Source organism: Varanus komodoensis, unplaced genomic scaffold, assembly GCF_004798865.1.
Source record: "Varanus komodoensis strain SLA01 unplaced genomic scaffold, ASM479886v1 scaffold17, whole genome shotgun sequence".
NCBI classification, from domain to species: Eukaryota; Metazoa; Chordata; class Lepidosauria; order Squamata; family Varanidae; genus Varanus; species Varanus komodoensis.
This window is the reverse complement of record NW_025335505.1, coordinates 10,917,121-10,940,106: the sequence shown is the minus strand read 5'-3', so window position 1 is coordinate 10,940,106 and position 22,986 is coordinate 10,917,121. Positions and strand designations below refer to the sequence as shown.

The window sequence follows — 22,986 nt, the reverse complement described above, 5'->3', positions numbered from 1 at the left end:
ATTTAGTAAGGATGCACACATGTTCTGACCTTCTAGGTATAGTTACCTGCAAAATCTTCATTAGAACTTTGGACTGTTCAGTTTTATGCATTAAGTCCATTCTTCATGTTGATTGTCTCTAACGCACTAGTATTTTAATGTAGAATCATATAGCAGTGAAAATGTAGGACTCTATATTAGTTTAATATGTTTCCCTTTTCTAAAATACTTTTTTTTGCCAAAGATTTTTGTGAATGACTTTAGTTGGCCCAGAGTCAGAGAGTTGGAAGGCTGTTAGCAGTTTATGATAATGCCAAAAAGCCCTTATCAGTGACCCCAGTGATGCCATTGTGATATGTGTATCATCAGTAACAACAACAAAATCAGTTATCATTGTAGAGCTATTATAGTGTAAAATACGGAAGCATGAAGATTCATTCGTCTGTGTGAAGGGGCTTGGTTGGGGAATGACAGTTTTCTTCTTTCCATGGACAGTGCACAAAGAGGATGCTACAATGGAAGGGGTGTGTGGCGGGGGGAGGGGGGTTACTTGCTACAAGCACTGCTTTTGTAAGAGGGATGTGTAGAGACTCTTTGCTAGGCAGAATGGTGAACTAAGTTAATACAATTAGCATGGTAGAAGTGTATCCTATTGATGGCAGGTGGCTAAGAATTGAACTCATCCATACAAATAGATCATGTTTGTTGCTGAATTTTTAGCACTTTAAAACTGTATGCATTTCTTAGTAGTGCAGACTAGTAGAATTGTTGTTAATACGTTGTTGTTGTTTTTAAATTTTTATTCATCCTATGAATAAAAGCCCTGGAAAAGCCTTGGAAAGCTCAGGGCTTATCAGAGCATACTTAAACTAACAAAGAAAATACACTAAAAAGGCATAGACTGCAGTTCAGGATATAAATTAGTGCATACTCTACTATTTACTAGATGATGCTGGGGTCCTCAGGGTTCCTGAAGAAGCAATCTGCACATATATTCCGTACTTTCCAGAGAATACTCTGTTGAATTAGCTCTCCTGTATTCATGAGCAGAACTGAGAAACTGGTGCAGTGCAAGAAAGCCAGCTGTTAGCTTCAGTCAGGAAAATCTCTGTGCAAAGTCATGAGTTCTAATGTGTTCCCTCTTTTGTGTTGCCTTCAAGATAGTGGCTAATATGCATAAATTATTCAGAAAACTGCACAGTAAAGTTTCAGATAAAAAGTACTTAGTATCACTTAATAATCAAGAGGTTGGTGTTCTTGTGGGTTTAAGGAAAAGCAAATTCTATTGGAAAATGCTTATAGCTTAGTGGAAGAACTCATGTGTTTGCTTTCCAGAATTCCCATGTTCTACCCTACCATCTCTACCTGTCTGAGCCTCAAGATAGTATCTGCCTATAGAGAATAAAGAATAGTGAGCTAGATGGAGTAGTTGTCTGGCTATGTATAAAGCAGCTGATGCCACAACCCAAGAACCACTAATTTTGGAGCAACACCCATTGAACCTTTTGGGACTTACTTCCAAGTACATATGTATAGGGTTGCAACTTTAATTAGTTCTCATAGCACTAGCACAGATGCTAAAAAGTGCCCTCAGCTGTCATCTTCCAAACATAATGATTTATCAGTGATGGGAGTTTTCTGGGCAACCCCCCCCCTGCTACTGTGAATCAATAGAGATCTGATTTAACAGTGTCTAACTTGTTTGCGATGAACAAACTAAAGTATGTAATCTTTCTGTCTAAATATCTGAAAATTCTTTTTTCAGTAATCAAAAGCACTTGAAATGAAGTGTTTGATGTTGGAAAAAATAATAAATAATAAATAAACCTTACTGTGGTTTATGTTAAATTCAAACAAATGTAAAACTTTATTTGGAAATTATTTTTATTGGCATACTTGTAAATTTTAAATAATTAACAACTCACTAACATATACTTTCCTTATGTTAGATATTTAGAAGGAAACATAAACACTCTGAAAACATCATAAAATGAGGGGAAACTGTAGGAAAATACAACAGTGAACATTTTTCAAGTGCAAATCACTGTGATGGTTCAGTGGCACAAATATGCTAATAGAAATCCCCTTGTGTTCATGGGGTAGCCATACTTGCCATACTGGGCTAGTCTGCATGATGTGGAAGACCATCAGCATCAAATTAACCGAGCTGTGGTGCATGCCAGCTGCCTTTCTAAATAAGAAACCCCTGACTGGGGGAAGGCTATTGTTTCTGAATCTAGCAATTGGATTATATGAGGGTTAAACAAACCTCACATAGCCCTACAACAAAATGAAGGCTCTCAACCCTCATGATCAAGTTTGGATAACCCCCCAGTTGGAGGTTGTATATGTAAAATGGTGCTATGAATTAAACAGAGCATGTCATAACCAGCTCATTGTGTAGAGTTCTGGTCATGGCACCTAAAAATATATACTTAAGAGCTGAAAAATTAACAAGGACCTGGAGCAATTCTCCTGTAAAAAGTTTCAACATGTAGGACTTTTTGGTTTAGATATCAGCAATACATATTAGACTTCTAAAAAATATATACAATGGACTAGAATCAAGAGTCATCCAGTAAACCTGAATGGTAGGAAAGTCAGGATAAATGAAGAGGGGTATTTTTTCACTCCATATGTACATTAACTTTGGAATTCATTTCTTCAGATGTGGTGCTAGCCACAAGTTTAGGTTGACCACTGTGGAAAACAGACCCCCTTTCTGATCCATGAGGTGTGTAATATTCCAAATGCAGTAGCCAAAAGATTTTAGATTCTGTATATACTGGAATAAGGACTATAATATAGGAGCCACCTGCCCAAAATAAACTAGTCTTCTAGGTCTGCATCTTCACCTTACTATTTGATAAGTTCATTTGAAATCCTTATTTCTCAAATTCAGCATGTCAAATTATCTAATAGTGCCATTTGCTCTTGGTTCTGCTCTTTCACTTGCCCTCCATTTTCCATCAGTTGCCAAGCGTATACCATTTCTCAGTATGCAACACTTCTGAAGACTCTCTAAAAGTCTGTTTTCTGCACTAGTCATCTCTTGCCTTGACCATCTCCAGGCTTCTCTCATATCCACCCTCTCATCTTCGGAGATAATTAATTCAGCTTTGATCACATGATGCTCCTCCTCAGATCATTTCCTTTCTCTTAAACTCTGCCTTAACTGTAAAGATGCCCATAGTTCATGCCACTGTATTTTTCTTGTACCATATCTTCTTGTTGGCTCTTATTACATCTCTGCTGTTGATCTTTGTTATTCCAGCTGTATCACCTTCTGCTGACTCAAGGTGACCTACTCTCTTAAATGATAAGTCACTTATTCCATGCCGCCTCCTGCACATGGAATCCATTCCCTGAATTAGTATGAGCTGCAACCTCTTTTCCTTCTTTCAAATCCCTTCTCAAAGTGTACCTTTTCTGTGAGCACTTTGATTCTCCCTTAATACCCTACCCCCTGTTACTAGCTTTACCTGATATTTTCTCCAGTTTATTTCTGATTGTAAGCTCCTTAGAAGTGATGGGCTGTTACTTCTGTAGCTCTCTAAGACATCATCTTGATTGCAGAATAAATACAACTAAGACGAATTGTTTGTGTTTTATCTACAGTACATGTAGAATCATAGAATAGTAGAGTTGGAAGGGCTTATAAGGCCATCAGATCCAACTCTCTCCACAGGGCTCAACCCACTGCAAGTTAAGCATCCTTGAAAGATGGCTGTCCAGCTGCCTCTTGAATGCCACCAAAGTAGAAGCGCACATGACCTCCCTAGGTAATGGGTTTCATTGCCATCTGGACTTCTTATCTGCGCTGTGCATCATAACTGCATCTCTGGTGCTAAAAACGTCCATAATACTGTGTTTGTTTTTTACATATGTAACCATGCTTGAATCTTTACAGTTTAAGAGGAGTGATTCTTTCCCCCTTCAATGGATTTTAGCTGTTGGTTATAGGTGAAATTATTAATATCTTCGACTTTCCTTGATTTATAGGCATGTGTTTTATATTGGAGTGGTTACACTTTTCTGCTCCTTCATGGATCACTGCCTTGTCGTGGCGAAGGGGCTTGCGTAGCTCAATGAAGCTATGAGCTTCATTGAGGGTCACCCAAGACGAACAGGTCATAGCAGAGAGCTCTGACAAAATGTGATCCACTGGAGAAGGAAATAGCAACCCACTCCAGTATCTTTGCCATGAAAACCCCATGGACAATACCAAAAGCAAAAAGATATGACGCCAGAAGATGAGCCCCTCAGGTCAGGAGATGTCCAATATGCTACTGGGGAAGAGCAGAGGGCTAGTACTAGTACTAGTAGTACTAGTAGTAAAAACTAGACCAGGAGCTGACTGTGGCTCAGATCATGAGCTTCTGGTTGCAAAATTTAGGCTTAAGTTGAAAGTAGGGAAAAGCACTAAGCCACTCAGGTATGACCTAAATCATATCCCTGATGAATATACAGTAGAGGTGACAAATAGATTTAAGGAATCTGATAGACAGAGTGCCTGAAGAACTATGGACGGAGGTTCGCAACATTGTACAAGAGGCAGCAACTAAAACCATCCCAAAGAAAAAGAAATGCAAGAAAGCAAAATGGCTGTCTGAGGAAGCTTTACAAATAGCTGAGGAAAGAAGGGAAGCGAAAGGCAAGGGAGAAAGAGAAAGATACAAACAATTGAATGCAGAACGCCAGAGAACAGCTAGAAGAGATAAGAATGCCTTCTTAAATGAACAGTGCAAAGAAATAGAAGAAAACAATAGGATAGGGAGGACCAGAGATCTTTTCAAGAAAATTGGAGATACAAAGGGAACATTTCATGCAAAGATGGGCATGATAAAGGACCAAAATGGCAGGGACCTAACAGAGGCAGAAGAGGTTAAGAAGAGGTGGCAAGATTACACAGAAGAACTATACAAGAAAGAGCTTAACGTCCCTGATAACCACGATGGGGTGGTCACTGACCTCGAGCCAGACATCCTGGAATGTGAAGTCAAATGGGCCTTAGCAAGTCTGAGCAACAACAAATCTAGTGGAGGCGACAGTATTCCAGTTGAGCTATTCAAAATCCTAAAAGACGATGCAGTAAAAGTGCTACACTCAATATGCCAGCAAATTTGGAAAACTCAACAGTGGCCACAGGATTGGAAAAGGTCAGTTTACATTCCGATCCCAAAGAAGGGCAATGCCAAAGAATGTTCAACTCCCGCACCATTGCACTCATTTCACATGCTAGCAAAGTTATGCTCAAAATTCTACAAGCTAGGCTCCAGCAGTATGTGGACCAAGAACTACCAGAAGTACAGGCAGGATTTTGAAGAGGGAGAGGAACTAGAGATCAAATTGCCAACATACGCTGGATCATGGAGAAAGCTAGGGAGTTCCAGAAAAACATCTACTTCTGCTTCATTGACTATGCTAAAGCCTTTGATTGTGTGGATCACAGCAAATTGTGGCAAGTTCTTAAAGAGATGGGAGTACCTGACCATCTTATTTGTCTCTTGAGAAACCTATATGCGGGTCAAGAAGCAACAGTGAGAACTGGACACGGAACCACTGATGGGTTCAAAATTGAGAAAGGAGTTCGGCAAGGCTGTATACTGTCGCCCTGCCTATTTAACTTATATGCAGAACACATCATGAGAAAGGTGGGCCTAGATGAATCACCAGTTGGAATTAAGATTGCTGGGAGAAATATCAATAACCTCAGATCTGCAGATGATACCACTCTCATGGCAGAAAGTGAAGAGGAACTAAAGAGCCTCTTGATGCGGGTGAAGGAGGAGAGCGCAAAAGTTGGCTTGAAACTCAACATTAAGAAAACTAAGATCATGGCATCCGGTCCTCTCACTTCCTGGCAAATAGATGGGGAAGAAATGGAGGTAGTGACAGATTTTATTTTCCTGGGCTCTGAGATCACCGCATACGGGGACTGCAGCCAAGAAATTAAAAGATGCTTGCTCCTGGGGAGGAAAGCTATGGCAAATTGAGACAGCATACTAAAAATCAGAGACATCACCCTGCCAACAAAAGTGTGTATAGTCAAGGCTGTGGTTTTCCCAGTTGCAATCCATGGCTGTGAAAGCTGGATCATAAGGAAGGCTGAGCGCAAAAGGATTGAGGCCTTTGAATTGTGGTGCTGGAGGAAACTCCTGCGAGTCCCTTAGACAGCGAGGTGATCAAACCGGTCAGTCCTAGAGGAGATCAACCCTGACTGCTCTTTAGAAGGCCAGATAGTGAAGATGAAACTCAAATACTTTGACCACCTAATGAGAAGGAAGGACTCCCTGGAGAAGAGCCTAATGCTGGGAACATTAGATGGCAAAAGAAGAAGGGGATGCCAGAGAATGAGGTGGCCAGATGGAGTCACTGAAGCAGTTGGTGTGAGCTTGGGTGGACTCTGGGAGAACAGGAAGGTCTGTTGTCCATGGGGTCGCGATGGGTCGGACATGACTTCGCGACTAACAACACTTTTCTGGCAGCTCGAGTGATGTTGTTATCCACTTGGTTGAGTGTAAGGAGAAGAGGAATAGATTGTTGCCTTTTTGCCCACATATATGTTTTTTACATAGTCATAGTACAGCAATTTGCATGAAGGGTCATGTACCAAAAATGAGTGAACTCAATGTCATTGTTGTGCAGCCACTAGGGAATTCCTTAGGGCCAGATATCTTGTGGGAAGAAATGACTGCCAGCTGAGCAGTAAAGAATACAGAGATCTATAAAGGCTGGCGATGAAGCTAGAACTTCCTGTATTAAACTGGAAGCTGCAGTTAGCCAAGATTCTCTAGGAAAGTAAGGCACCATTAATCTATTCATTGGCATCTTTACAGTGAAAATCCGTCTTGCATTAAAAATAATGCAACCTATTCAGTTAAATACTGGAAGTGCCAATAATAATAAATTATTTGGGACTGTGTCTCTTCGCATGGGAATGGGCTCAGACCCTGCAGATTTGATGCTTTTCCTTACAATCAGATTTTCCCCCGACTCATAGATTACTGCAACTCACTCTGCATTGGGCTGCCCTAATAGACTATCCAGAATAGAGTTGCATCACTATCAGTGGGCATGTAGGCCAGGAGCCATATCACATTGTTCTTTAAAAGACCAACATTGGTTGTCTCTTAGTTACTGGGTCCAATTCAAGGTGATAGGATTAAACTTCAAAGCTCTTGAACTCTTTTGGTCCTGAATGCCTGAAGGAATGTCTTTCTCCCCAAATAATCCTGTCTCTGGAGTTTGAGGACAGCTGTGGGGAGTTGTTTTTTAAACCTATAACTCATTGAAGGGTCTTTTCAGTAATGGCAGCCCTGTTGAGAAATTCACTTACACCCCCTCCTTTCTTTCAGTTAGCTTTTCCTATACAGTTTTGGTACCAACTGAAAACTACCCCCCAAGAACTCCTTTGGGTAATTGGGTATTATGTTTCTGTTTTTAAATTCTATCACTGTTCATGTGATGGTTGCCACCCACCCTGAGATCTCGTGTGATGAGGCATGGGATTTGAATAGGCACATGAAAATAAAATTTAGGTTCAAACACTTAGTGCATACTGCTAATTTCTTGTACATTCATCCTGTGGAAAAACTGGATAGATCTCTGTTGCAAGTTTCCTCAACCTAGTGCTCTCCAGGTATGTTTGACTAAATTTCTGTCATTCCCAGCCAGCATAATGGGACTTGTAGTTGGACACCACTGGAGTGCAGCAGGTTGGGAAAGGTGCTCCAATGTTTTCTCTGATTTTTTTGAGGAAATTTCAGTGTAGAGTTTGTATCAGTATTCTGTGAATATTTAGGGGGAAGACTTGGAATAATGTTAGCCATTAATAGTGAATGTGTTTGGCATAATGAGTAAAAGGCAAGATATTTCATTTAGTTACTGAATTATTAGTGGGATAGCAGAATTGGTTAAATACTAATTTTGTTGAAAGCTCCAGGAAATGGCCAAGTGGCATAAATCACAATAGTCAATAGATTTGGGGAGGGGGGGTAATTAAAAAGTTAAAATCATCTCATGTTGGCAGTTAGTTTTCCTACATCTTTTTAGGAAAAGCATTTTCCATAGAGATACTAGTTCATATTTATATAATTAAGCTGTTTCCTGTGAGTAATTTCATTACTGGGACCACTAATAGCAGCTCCAAGCTTAATTTAGCAGATGCATTTCCAGCAGGTCCTCTGGTGTTATATGAGCATTTTCCCCCAGCGAATAGGCAAAGTGAGGATGATGCACTAAATACTTAAAGAACAACCTATGTATGTTGAGGAATCCCAGACAAATCAAGATATGTTGTCCTCATTTTACCTGTTGCTGTGGGAAACACCAAGATATTTGCAACAACTCTTTTTTGCCATATGAAGTGTGAAGCTGCTCTCCATAGCTGGCACTAGTATTGATCTTCAGTAGCATGCTTCATGTGTAAAAGAGACCAGTTAGTGTTTTGATATATGCTTTCCTACAGGGTGTAATTTGGGTTTGGTTGAAACTACATGTCCATGCTTGTAGATCTTTATCAGTTTAGGAAATCATATGTTTATGTATAGAATTCTTTAGTATGAGTTGAAATGGTTTCAAAGATTGTTGGCTGAAGAACCAGTAGGAAATTAATGGTTATTTAATGTCTACTAATGGAAAAGTTGTGTACTTGCTGTAATTTTTGCAAAATACTTGAGATTTGGGAAATTACAAGAAAATGAATACAACTTTCAAACAATTACTGAATTGCATAAAAGCTTACTTTAAAAGGGGAAGTATTGTAAAAGAACACAAGGTTCTTTATTTCATACGCCTTTATCAGCATTAGGCATCCTTCTATTTCAAGATACAGAAATGTGATTATAAGGAATATTTCTGATGTCTCTGATAGTTGGTGTGGATGACTACAGCTCAGAGTCTGATGTGATTATTATACCTTCAGCCCTGGACTTTGTCTCACAAGATGAAATGTTGACACCTCTGGGAAGATTGGACAAGTACGCTGCAAGCGAGAATATTTTTAATAGGTATTGTACTTAAGCCTGAATAATTCTTAATTCTGAATAATACTTAAGTCTGAGGAATTCCTGTCTTATAAGGTGGTATTTTAAAATTTATTTAATTACTGCATGTAAGAAAAATACATTTTAAAAATTTTGCAAGAGCATTTAAAATCATAACAGCAATCCACTGTTTATGTTCAATAGATTGCCTGCCCTTATCAAGGTCTACTTCGCATGTCATTTTGTAAGAAGATGTGTGTTACATATTTGTATTGTATTCATACTAAGAGCTCAATCCTAAGGGTGTTTAGACAGAAAAGGCACTAAAACATACAGCATTCCCGAGCCATCCTTATAGTATAGTAATATTTGAGGAGCTACAGTTCTTTTCTTTTCCTAATATGAGTATGTTGTAGGTGCACATGATTAAAAATGAGTGGTCTCTTCAGCTGCTACATTTTTTATGGATACGCAGCACTAGTCTGTAACATTCATAAATTTCAAGGATTAGCCTGCCACCTGGAAGATACACTATAAACACCACTTTAGGGTGAGTCCTGTAGCTGCTGGCCATAGGAGGAATTGGGAATTCCAGCACTGCCCACAGAAATGTATTCCAAGGCTGGGACTCTGACCTTGAGGCAAATTCCCTCCACCCTCTAGCTGGTATGACACTTTCAACACTGGCTGTAGGCCCAAGGTCATAAGACTGACCTCAGAGCCAGCACTGGGGTGGGGGGGGATTCTAGGGGGGCAGGAAAGGGAGGAAAGCTCCTCTGGAGCATGATTGCACCGTACAATGTATCCTGGCAGTACTTTATCCTATTGTTCTTGAGAATAGGCACGAAAGAGTCAAAATGGCCAAAATCAGGTAAATGTTTTGCAGAGTAGGAGAAGCGCAGAAGCTACTTTTGCCTCCCTACTCCTTCCATCCTTATAATCTCTCAGAATCACTGTCCTTATCTTTGAGAAATCAAAGTGCCAGATGAATGGAGAAGGGCTAATATTGTCTCTATCTTTAAGAAAGGAAAAACAGAACCTGAGAATTACAGACCAATCAGTCTGACACCAGTTCCTGGGAAAATTCTGGAGCAAATCATGAAGTAGATCATGCAAATACCTTGAAAACAATGCAGTAATTACTAGATGCTAACATGGATTTCTCAAGAACTATTCCTACCAGACTAATCTGATTTTATTTTTTGAATGGATAACCTTCCTGATGAACTGTGGGAACGCTGGGGACATAATCTATCTTGACTTCAGTGAAGCTTTTGACAAAGTGCCCCATAATATCCTGATTAGTGGATGGATGGAACAACTATCAGGTGGATCCACAATTTTCTACAGAATCAGACTCAAAGAGTGCTCATCAATGGCACCTTCTCAAACTGGGGAGCGAAAAAAAGTGGGGTACTGCAAGGTACAGTCCTGGACCCAATGTTCCTCAACATTTTTATTCATGATTTGGGTGAGGAAGTGCAGGAAATGATCATCAAATCTGCAGATGACACAAAACTGGGTGGGATAGCTAATACCCTGGAAGACAGAAAGATTCAAGGTGATCTTAATAGCCTGGAACGCTGGACTGAAACAACAGAATGAAATTCAATAAGGACAAATGGCAAGGTCTGCCCCTTGGAAAAAGAAACCAAATGCATTGTTACAAGACAGAGAATACTCGGCTCAACAATACTGCAAATGAGAAGATGATCTTGGAATTGTTGTAGATCACAAGCAGAACATGAGTCAATAATGTGATGTGGCTCCAAAAGGGGCAATTGCTATTTTAGGCTGCCTTAATAGAAATATCACTTCCACATCTAGTGAAATACGAGTTCCCCTTTACTCAGCACTGGATAGGCCTCATCGGAATATTGTGGCCTGTTCTGAGCACCACAATTTAAGGAAGATGGAGACAAGCTGGAAAGGGTTCGAAGGAGAGCAAGACATATGATCCAGGGATTGAAAACAAAGTCTGTGAGGAGAGATTGAAAGAACTGGGTATGTTTAGCCTTGAGAAGAGAAGACTGAGGAGAGATAGGATAGCATTCTCCAAGCACTTGAAAGGTTGTTGCAAAGAGGCAGGCCAGCTTGTGTTCTTGGCCATCCCAGAGTACAAGACACAGAATAACAGGCTCAATTTACAGGAAGCCAAATTCTGGCAAGATGCCAAAAAATTTTCTGCCTGTTAGAGCAATACAACAATAGAACAAATTACTAAGGGAGGTTGTAGGCTCTCTCACACAAGAGGCATTCAAGATGCAACTTCACAGCCTTCTGAGAGGGAAGGTTTAACTTGAAGTCTGAAACGGGTTGGAGCTGATGGCCTGATAGCCCCTTCAAACAATACTATTCTATGATCTTCTAAATTCAGAGGGTTCTGTGCAGTCATATTGGATTGTGCTGTTAGCCACTGAATTCCAAGGGAAATAGTCTGCTTTTGTATTTAGAATTTTTATATATCACTGCAGGAGTATAATGCTAGAAACTTCTCCATTTATATTAATCTAAAATGCTGTTCTAAATTTCTAATGCTAAATATTAAATTTATTTAGACCAGTTTCTGTCCTATCAGTAGCAAAATAATAATAAAATAAAAGCAGCAAAATATATCAACAGGGAAAAGCAAGCTCATATTGCTGTACAGAGCCATGAAGTTTTCAGCAAGTCACTCACTCACAGTCTGACACAGTTCTTCCGAGGGTGAAATTCATTAGCCAGAATTCACTACTTGATTTCTTTGGAGGATATAATTATGATATATTAATTTGGAATAGGTAAATTATTTATCAGAATGTAAATGCTATAGTATTGCAATGTACTTTATTTTTTCCTAGGCAAATGGTGGCTCGAAGTTTGTTGGACACTTTGAAAGAAGTGAGTGATGATGAGCGAGATTGTATTGCTGTACTGGAAAGAGTCAGCAGGCTAGCAGATGATTCAGGTATGTAGTATGATCATTCTCTGTGGGGTGATGGAATAAGAGGGCAGTTGAAGGGAGAATTAGAATGCTTATAGGGAGGAGAAAAAACCCAAATTAAAATAGCGTATTAGATGGAAGTAGAAGTCATGTTTTTGATTGAGCATAGTTAGCAATACCACCCAGTAATTCTTTCAAGGAAACAGTTGTGACTTTACACATGCTGCAGGATCACGACTCATAAAACTGAATTCATAGTAGTGAAGGTAGTCAGCATAAAGGAAAAATGAGCTATCAACTTGTTACATTGACACAGAATTTTAATATTGTAGGCCACCTTGGGAAGACTGCAGTCATGGAAGCTGGTTAAGATGTTTATTAAATAAAGATAAATATATAAATGAATGGGTGTAAAAGAGAGATGAAATTGGATCCAAATAAGTTGGGAGTGCTGTTGGCAGGAGGTTCTTCACTGGGAGGTATAGATGACTTTGTACTCACTTGTACTCAAAGGAGGAGGTTTAACATTTCACTTAGATCCAGCTGTTTATCATTGGGTGCCCAAATGGACGTCATAGCATGAATCACTTTCCACCAGTTGCCAGCTTGTGGTGTGCCAGCTGTGACCTGTTGTAAATAGAGATAGCTTGGGCAGGCTTAACCAGATTAGATTAGTATAGTGCACTCTATGGGCAAGCTGCCTATGCAGAAATGGCATGTCCGAATACATCCACTAATACCTGGGCACTCAGAACCTATTTCTCCAGTGCTTAACCCCACTGCTCTAACCTCCTATTCTTGCTCTTGCCTTTAAATTCCAAACAACATCAATCTGCGTACCTAAAGAATTGTCTTCTCCACAGGAAGCATGCATGAACACTAAGATCATTCTCAGAGGCCCTTCGTTTGCCCCACTCCCAGCATTTGAGCTAAGGCAGATAGCAGTGGTGGAAAGAGATTGCTTGGCACTGGCATTCCCTGTTACTGAATGCTGCTTACCTTCTACTCTGTTTGGCATCAGGCAAAGGAAGAGTGTTTTACTCAGTCTTGCATTATAATAGGAATGTGTCTTCTGACTGTTGCTGTTCCGTCATTTACAAATGACTTATTGGTGCATTTTGATGTTTGCCTTGATAGAACCAACAGTACGAGCTGAACTGATGGAACAGGTGCCTCATATTGCTATGTTTTGTCAAGAAAATAGGCCTTCAATCCCTTATGCTTTCTCAAAATATTTATTACCCATTGTGGTGAGATACCTTGCAGACCAGAATAACCAGGTGAGAGTCCCTTGAATTATTGAATAGTTTATAGGATCGGAAACAAAGTTTACATATTAATATTTATATTTTTTATTTGGATCAACTATCACCATGTAAATGTTTTACACAGTTTTTATATACAACATAATCAGTGTGCACATTCCTTTGAAGCTGCAATGAATCAACTTCCTGCCCTTAGGAATGTGGGTCTCAAAATGTGATGTGGAGAAGGAAGAAACTAGGAGGGTAAATAAGCAGAATGGATTCACTCAGATTATTTTTTAAATCATGAATTTTTATCTATCCTGTTTCAAGATCACTGGAGTAGATTTTTCTTGTTTTTACACATTTTAATGTGTACTTTCTGTGTGTACTCCCTCCAGGAGAAAAAACAACAGTAACCATTATGAAGCAGTATAGGGTGCCATAGTATACTGGAGTTAATGGTGTTGTGCACAGACTTGCCATACTGATTTTGTGATTTTAATGTTATTCTGGGAGGGGAATCTAGTTAGGTAACTGGGGTATATAGGGCCCCTTTCATATATACTTGGAGCTCAGTATTTCTCATATTCTTGTTTCATTCTCTCCTGCTGCTTTTCTGCCTTTAAAAAAAAACCACAGGTGAGAAAAACAAGCCAGGCAGCATTACTTGTTCTGCTAGAGCAAGAACTTATTGAACGATATGATGTTGAGACCAAAGTATGCCCAGTTCTTGTAGAACTGACTGCTCCAGACAGCAATGATGACGTGAAGACAGAAGCTGTGGCAGTAAGTAGGAGGAAGAAGTTACTTGGTATAGCTCTTAGTTGAATACTTAGATTTAGTGCAGAGGAAACAGAGCTGCTTGCCTATAGGGTATTCTTCTTCCTCAGTAATTGAGAGGTAAAGAATTATTTTTCCATCTTAAGATATTACATGCTTTTAAGAATCAGTGTTTCAAAGCCCTGCAAAATGCTTGTACTGAGAACATTTATATAAAGGAAGGAAATTGTAAAAACTGTGAAACATTTCAATCTTGCACAGAAGTTGCTTAACTTCCATTAATTTCTTGGATCCAAACTGTATGTAGGGTTGCAGTCAATGAACTTTACATGGACTGAGAACCCACGGTGGAAGATAATTAAAAATATAATTGCTTTGACTTGCTTATTCAGGGCTTGGATGTAAAGAATTGATTTACTTCAGAAATGTTGCCCACTTCAGACATAGTAATAAGCCAGTTTACAGAAGAACTGTGGTTCATTATGCTCAAGCAGCATGCTGATGCTTGCTGCCCTATTGCTCTTACTGCAAGCAGGGACAACTAAACAAACCATGGACCTTTGCTGAAATATGTGAAAGAGGAATTCTGCCTTGTCTTTCCCAAGACAATGCAGAGTCATAAAGCAACCATAGCAACCGTGGTTTATGACTTTAAGCAGTTTGTGGCTTGTTTAGGAGGAGCTGTGGCAGGTGGGGTGTGGGGACAAAAGAATTAAGCAGGAGTGGTGGGATTCTTCCAGGACTCCTACCTTGCTTATAGCTGTATCAAGGTCGATCTCATATGCCAGTGTGTATGCATGATGTAAAATGTAGCTACTCAAATATAGAATTGCACTGGAAATATCAACAGGTTTGACTGTTCTATTTAGTAATCTTGAGTCAACAGTAGTTGTATGTAAACAACATTTAGTTTTGGGGTTTTACATTCCCTGGATCTATTTCATTAAAATATTTAATATTGAACTCAGGTATAGATTTCTACATTTCCATTTAGATTTTCATGTTGATCTTAAAGTGCATTTAGACTGAGAAACTTTTGTTTAGACTCTGTGCATCTTTCTGCTCTCTTTAGCTTGATATCGGCAAGTTGTCAGTGAAGTAACAATGCAATAGAAAATAGTAATTTAATAATTTATAATACATATTTTCATAGGATTGCTATCTGATGAGAGGTACGAGTCTTTTGCAGACTTAGGAATCCAGATTTAATTGATGTTTATCTAATCATTGTTTTCTCTGTGATTAGATAATGTGCAAAATGGCCTCTATGGTAGGAAAGGACATCACAGAGAGGCTCATTCTTCCTAGATTTTGTGAGATGTGCTGTGACTGCAGAATGTTTCATGTCCGTAAGGTATGACCCCCTTCCTTTCTAAATCTCTACTTAACCGGGAGTGCCTATGGCTGCTGAATATGAGAGAGATTCAGTCAGTATTGCATATATAATTACTGCTCCTTTGTAGCTTGAAACCAAATAAATTATTTATGGCAGAATTTCAATTAAGTATAAACACAAAATATCCACATGTTCTTGGATGAATACACAGATTCCTGGGGCACATTTGTATAAGTTCAACAAGCCCTTTTATTAGAATGAATGATAATTTTTTTATAGGCAGGAATCCTTTTTCATGCCTCTATAAGCAATCATGGGCTTGAGCTGTCAGTGTTGCATCCAGAGAACTGGACTTGGGAAACATGACTTCAAAACATCTTTTTGCCATGAGGCTCACTGGGAGGCCTTGGGTGAGTCAGTGTTTAATTTATCAGTAAAGGATAACTATGGGGCTAAAGTGTGATAATCCCATGGTTGCTACAAGTAAACCAAGTTCTTTAGATATAGAAAGCATTTTCTGATCTCCCACCCTGAGTGACAACTGAGTTTTCAGATGAAATAAAATCTTTGGCCTACTCAGAACAGTCAGGCTCTTTTCCAGCCTCCCCCTCCCCACACACACACATACAATTAATTTAGGAATGATGCTTATTTATAGATAAAAACTTTAATTTTCATTTTCCCCCTCTAGTTTAAATATGCACATAATCAAGTTATAAACCCTGTTTTTAAACTGGCTAAATTACAAGATGGAGAATGCAATGAGTAGTAAACCTGTAGTGCAGTAAAAAAGACTTATAATTCATTCTGAAACACACCATTAAGAACAATTGGAGAACTATAGTCCTACTTTATTAAATAAAGTTGAATACCTACAGTGTTTGTCTTCTTGGTGCATGCTCCTGCAATTTTAATAAATATATTTATGTATTTTCAGGTCTGTGCAGCCAATTTTGGTGATATCTGTAGTGTAGTTGGACAGCAAGCCACTGAAGAAATGCTGGTACGTAGCTTAGAATTCCAGATAGGCTTTGATAGGCTGTAGTTGTGAAGAACATGTGGCCCTCCAGGTGGTGTTTTGACTGCAGTTCCTATCCACTCTACCCAGCAAAGAGTGGGTAGTGGTGAGAGAAGATAGGAGCTTCAATCCAACAACATGAGAGAACCCCACATTCCTCATAGAGTTATAATTCCTTTCTAGTCCCATTAAAATCGCTTCAAATTAGATGGATTGAAATATGCTGGATTTTGCTAAGGATTTTAAAGAAATTTCCATGTAATTTGGTGGTGGTGTAATCAAATGAGAGAGGATAGGATTGGTAATCATGACTCTGTAGTTTTTCATAAATGTGCGGTCAGTTGTCAACAGATACTGCATTACATAGCTGGGACAATCTGATATCAAGACAGTCTTTGCTCTTAAATGACATGAAAACATATTTGGCAAATTGGAGACATAGATTGATTTGCCATCTAATTTCTTGAATTATGAAGTTGGCATTCTGTCATTTGACTTGTGTTCTCACAATGCATACTTACTGACATCTGTTTTCTTCAATAGCCTTCGCTTGCTGATATATACAGCATACCTCTATGCACATTTACCCTAAAGAAAGACCCATTTCTTTCAGTGGGATTTACTCTCACTTATTTCTGTACAAGACTTAGTCCCATAGCCACTTATAAACCCCTGTTAACCCAGCCAGACTTACTTCTAAGTAGACATGAATATTATACTGTTAAATGTGTGTTTCTTGTAAGATGCCTTTATGACCCCAAACACACACATCCTTCTTATTTGAGTGCTTAAAGCAGGGGTCCTCAAACATTTTCACCAGGGGGCCAGTTGAAAGGTGCCATTGCTGGGCACAGGCCGGAAAGGTGGTGCTGGCAGTGTGTGCGGGCCAGCGAGGGGGCGGGGTGCGCAGACACGGCGAGGCAGGGGCGGGCATGCGCTGCAAGGCAGGTGCGCGAGGCAGTGGCTTGCTCACTTGGAGATCATTTTCTCCGCACGAGTCCAAAATGATCTCCGCGCGAGCAAGCCGCCACTTCCCCACATGTGGGGCGAGGCAGGCGGCAGGCGCGACAGGGAGTGAGTCCAAAACTTCTGAGGCGGGCCGAATAAATGGGTTTGGAGGGCTGGATCCGGCCCACAGACCATAGTTTGAGGACCCATGGCTTAAAGAGTCACTCCCTGAATCTGTGGAGCATAACATAAATGCTTGGTGAATAATAAATGATAAATGAAATGCAAAAATATGTATATCTGATATGTGGTGTTACTTCTCAGCAAGACAATATCATAGCACACATTTTTGAGTGTCTTATCCTTGATATTAGTTAAAGGGAGGAGTATATTACAGTATCACCAAAATTAGGAAATAAAATCTCAGTCCTATGAAGGTTTATACATTATCATACAAGAGGCATTGTTTTTCTAATAATGTCTTAGAGCTATATGAGTATTCAAGATAAAAAGCCAACAGATCTTAATTAAATCAAATTACATTAATTTAAATGGATAAAATTGTTATGTTTTATATTCAGTTACCTAGATTTTTCCAACTTTGTTCTGATAATGTTTGGGGTGTACGGAAGGCATGTGCTGAATGCTTTATGGCTGTTTCATGTGCCACATCACAGGAGGTCCGTCGAACAAAATTGTCAACACTTTTTATTAACCTTATCAGTGATCCTTCACGATGGGTAAGATGTCGGTTTTTAATTTATTCTTCTCTTACTTTAAGATCCTTAATCTCTTTGTGTGTCCATTTTTTGACAATTAAAACAATAGAGTATTAATAGTGTTAGCATGAGGGAGAGTCATATATAAGCCCCATCTTCTGCCTTTTTGAAGCATTTTGCAGAAAGTGGTTTAGATCAAGAGTTCTGTTCACACTGAAGGAAGGGGTGAAGAGATGGATCTTTGTTGATTCTTCCTTCAGTCTGTGGAGATTTAAAACAAAAAGAACTCTGAAGATTTTGTCTCTTTACTTCCTTATTAGTAATACATATTTCAAGGTTTTTTTCAAACAACGTAAGGACCTACAGTTTTACTGTGTAGTACCAAAAGTAAAAGTGATTCCAAATATAGCATTTTATAATAAAAGTTAAAAAATGCACAGTACTTTTGTGCATTTTTGTACTATTACTATTTTGTACATTTTTATACTATTGTACTACAGAGGTTGATGAGTTGGTTTGACAAATAAATTAGCAATCTTCTGTGGAAAAGGCAAAAATCACAAGTATATTTTTTGCAATTTATGACAATTTGACCTGTGAAATATTTTGCTATTTCTTACTTCATTTCTTTGCTTTTTAAAAACATGCATTTGCAAATCTTTTTGGATTTCATACTGACCTATTCAATAACTGCTTTGCTGAAGGTTTATTTGTTGTTTTATTTGTAAGGATGTGTGCACTTTTATACAGAATGAATGTAATGTAATTCAAGATTTTTCAGTAAAATATCTTTGAGAGAAGACTTCTGAATGCTTGTAGAATGCTGTAGTATTTATAGGTCTTTTTCTCAAGACAGTTCAGATATATTACTATGATTGTATTATGTTTGTATGTGTCTTGATGCTGATTTGACATGCAAGGGTGCACCCATCCCTTTTAATGGAATATGGATGGCAGCCTCTGTCTTTATTCCTGAAACAGTTAGCATAGAGCATTCCCATGTTTCAATTCTTGCCCGTTTCCAGATGCACAATTCCCCTATAGCATACCCTTAGGAACTTAGCACTTTCCCACTCATGCCAACTGGAGTGTTCATTTCAAGCAGCTGTATTTAAAGGAACTCTCTGGAACACATTATTCTAGGTCCGCCAAGCTGCCTTTCAGTCCCTGGGGCCTTTTATATCAACATTTGCTAATCCATCCAGCAGTGGTCAGTTTTTTAAAGAAGAAGAATGTAAGAACACTGAGGATCAACATTTTGCAGAAGAACATAGGTATGAACTGATGAAAATAAAATATTAAATTCTTGAGTTTATTTTTATAGCCTACACTTGTTTGCATGTTCTGCCATTCTTTATGAAGGAAAATTAATGTCCCAAATTCTGAGGGCAGTAGCAAAATAGTCCTTTAAACAAATCTTTATAATAACTGGGAATTTTTAGTCCATGTTTGTGCCAAAATTTTGTTTATTACGGAAATTCCTTAACGATTTTTATGTTCCCATCAGTAAAGCGTTTCAGTGAAGCCCAGGGGTCCTTATGTAGAGCAGTGGTAGCTAAGCTTTTTGGCCAATTTGGAAACCAATTTACTCGGTATACTCCTTTGGGGTCACTTTTGCTTCTTGCCTGTGTTTTTTCCCCCTTTCCTTGTTCATCATACAAAGCCCCACTACTTTTTTTCTTTGGGACCCCCTTCCCCAGGCTCCAGGTTGATAGCTCATGATGCAACTACGCATATGCTTATAACCACTATAATAGATATCTTAACATTCACATTTGTTTTCTTTGTGCAGCAATGAAAGAATTGTGGATACAGACAGTGTCCCAACACAGGATGTACAAAGCCAGACAGAGTTGCCTTTAGATGTTGGTAATAGTGCTTCTGCAGAGACCCTTGAAAACCGCAAGGACGAGAGTAGCTCCATGTTGGTTCATTTCCAAGCTGAGACAACTTTATGTGGCACTTTGTCTCCAGATTCATGTAAAGAAACTCCAGATGAAAACGCACAAAGTTTTGATCATTGTAGCATAGCATCTCTTCCAGCAACTGCACTGAGTTTCCAGGTAAACTCCGTTTCAGAACAGGAACTGTACAACTCATTCCATTTCTGGAGGACTCCACTTCCCAAGATAGATATTGATTTAGAGCTTCAGGAAACTGCAAGAATACTTGATTCAGAAACTCAGGAAGGAGAACAGGAAGTTATTGCATCAGCTTCTTCAAGCATTACCATGGCTACAAGAAAGGAGTTGGAAGAAATGATAGAAAATTTGGAGCCTCATATGGATGATCCAGATGTTAAAGGTATTAATCTGTTAAAGTATTTTTAGTTCCAGGTGGTTTCAAATAGATGAATTGAGACCAAGTACCAAATGCTTTTTCTTCTCTCACCCTCTGCTTTTTAATTGAAATTGAATCTTAATATCCTATAACTAAGTAAATTGCAGAATTGCCAAATTACAAGTGACATTCAATAATCTTTGCATGTAACCTGCACATTTTTAGAAAATACATAGTGCATCAACTGGGGTGTCGCTTATGTACTGCATTGCAGGGTGAATCCTTTCCTGTTGTAGCCCTTCAGAAAATCAATTATCTAAACATGGTTTTTACTTTGGGAGGAAATACCCTATGTAGGAAAGCCCTTGCAGTTTGTTATTTGCATGTAAAAACTACATGTTAAATAAAAAGACACAGTAACCTAGCTCTTAGTTACTCATCTACTAAAAGTCTTCACAAGAGAGCGTTCCAGAACTCTGGAGGCAACTTTACCAGTAATTACCACTTTACTGCTTCATCATTAATGACACAGAATGCTGGACAGTTTGAATGGCGGACTGATTGAATAGCAGGTGGTAGTATAACTTAACTGAAAAGTGATTCAATTCAAATGGTTATCTGTCAACAAACAGCCTTGCAGGTGTACTGTGTGTACTTTTAAATAGAAGTTGTAGGAACAACTAGTTACCAAACCATCAGTGCCTTTTAATACCTTTTGATCCAAGGCATTCATTTTTGTTTGCATAATCTGTGTTAACTTTGAATGTGGCTGTCCTCACATATCTCTTCTTATGTACCTCTCTTCTTGGCAGTTTTCTCTCTGAATCTGTTATATGTTCTTGGATATTGATGAATGGAATAACGTGGAATATCCTGGAAAGCCTAAACACCCATGAAACATACACATTTTGTTAGCAAGGTTAATTACTATGTTAAAGGTGTTCATTTCAGTGCATTTCTTTATGAATCAGCAGGAAACAGATTAGCTGCCTTCCTCTTCATTCAAAATATGGCTTATCTTGTCTGTTTCATAATAAGCTTTCAGCCTTCTTGAATCCTAGATTTCTCCCATGACCAATTCTCCTAATTTACACATTTTAATCCATAGATTTGTTTAAACTATAGCCATTTAGGGTTTAGAATGTTGCTGCATGTAAAATACATATTTTTTATTTTTTTAATATAAGCAGTTCCTCCTGAACTCTTAAAATAATTGATATCACAAACCAAATAGTGGGTTGGGGTATCTCATTAGTATGTATTTTATTACCTCAGTTTAGTTGTGTAAGTTTGAAAATCAAGCTTCAAAAGTATCAAAATATATCTTAAGAAGAAGTATGCTCTCTCCGTTTTGATAGCAGATTGATTTTGTCTTCTGGAAGAAGATGGGTTTCAGCTGCAGAATGCTTCCTAGTCTGAGTAAAAATCCATGTTGGTTAATGCTGAATAGCATCTTAACCATTCTGTTAGAACATGTGATTTAGTGCTTTAAATATTCCATAGGCAAATGCTCTGTGGAAGGCTTTATAAAAATACATTGGTAGCGTCAGCACATAGCAAGTTTTTCTGTGAAATGAGAAGGAAGCAGGCTGAAAGAAAGTAAGGGCACAGCAGGAAAGTAGGACAGAGAAGTGGCCAGCAATAATATATGTTAAGGAATGTGGTGTCTCATGTTTGTTTGTTTAGTTTCATTTTGATACTGCCCAATAGCTGAAGCTCTCTGGGCAGCTCACAACAATATAATGACATAGGCATGCATGCATGCATGCATGCATGCATGCATGCATATATATATATATATATATATATATATATAAAAATAATAGGGGCTCCCCACAGCCATATGTAGGCATAGTATGTATGTCATGACATAGGACAAGTTCGACAGGCCCCCAGCAGTGATTTGGCAGTTGCCACATAAATGCTGACAAGTTTCAAGTAGTGAAAAAGAACAATCTATTGCACTAACTCAAGCAAAAAAGAAGGCTCTATATTATGCTATAAGGAAATGGTATGAATACCAAAATAAACTGTAAAACTTGAAATTTATTTGCATAGCCTAAAAAATGACCCAGAAATTTCTGGACCTCTTTTTCCTGTTTTTAAGGCCAGTACAGAGAGTGCTTCCCCGGTATGGTTTAGATCAGCAGTTGGCAACTTGAGTTGTTTTTACTGATAACTTCAGTTGCCCTAGCCAGCAAAACCAACAGTGAGTGAGGGTTGTTGGGATTTGTAGGCCAAAATATGTGGAAGGCCACAAATTGCTCAGCCTTGGTTTAAGAAGCTGCTGTTGCAGTGGATTTGAGCCTGTGTCCCCCCCCCCCTCCAAATCTTGTGTGACATCCAGATAGAAGTCCCTGATTCAATTGCAACTTCAGACTTAATTTCACTAGTCATCCTTTGGCAAGCTACTCCCTCTTCACCTCCCTTTCTTCTCTCTACCCAAGCGGCAATAAACTGACTTCCATTTGGAAGGATGATGTAGAGACTGATATGAGGAACTCTTTAAACATTTAGTGCACTGTATAACTACTGCTGTCAATTCTGTGGATAAGTCATACAGAGAGCATGTAAGTCAGCAAGATTTTCTTAGCTGTGCTCAGCAAAGCCCAATGTAATCAGCAATTAGTTCCCAGTCTCTCAGTTCTTCCAGTTGTATATTCAACACTGAACCTTTGTTTCAGTTTTTCTCAAAAGAACATTCTATCCCTTTGAGTCTTTTGAAAAGTCCCCAAACCTAGGCAGAGCATCACCAACACAGTGACCCAT

General features: G+C 38.8%; 1 protein-coding gene across 7 annotated transcripts in view; it reads left to right on the top strand.

Annotated features, from left to right (window-relative positions):
* Window positions 1-22,986, top strand: part of PPP4R1 (protein phosphatase 4 regulatory subunit 1) — a 40,075-nt gene that overhangs the window by 5,758 nt on the left and 11,331 nt on the right. For 4 of the 7 annotated variants that reach the window (XM_044426317.1, XM_044426320.1, XM_044426321.1 and 1 more), the window contains 9 exons: window positions 8,855-8,990; window positions 11,807-11,913; window positions 13,027-13,169; window positions 13,776-13,922; window positions 15,163-15,270; window positions 16,190-16,255; window positions 17,800-17,958; window positions 19,081-19,211; window positions 19,730-20,241. In XM_044426317.1, the coding sequence (XP_044282252.1) occupies window positions 8,855-8,990; window positions 11,807-11,913; window positions 13,027-13,169; window positions 13,776-13,922; window positions 15,163-15,270; window positions 16,190-16,255; window positions 17,800-17,958; window positions 19,081-19,211; window positions 19,730-20,241 (1,509 nt within the window). Of the gene's footprint in view, window positions 1-8,854; window positions 8,991-9,861; window positions 10,390-11,806; window positions 11,914-13,026; window positions 13,170-13,775; window positions 13,923-15,162; window positions 15,271-16,189; window positions 16,256-17,799; window positions 17,959-19,080; window positions 19,212-19,729; window positions 20,242-22,986 lie in introns of those variants that run through there. The other 3 variants (XM_044426319.1, XM_044426322.1, XM_044426323.1) reach the window with 2 other exon arrangements.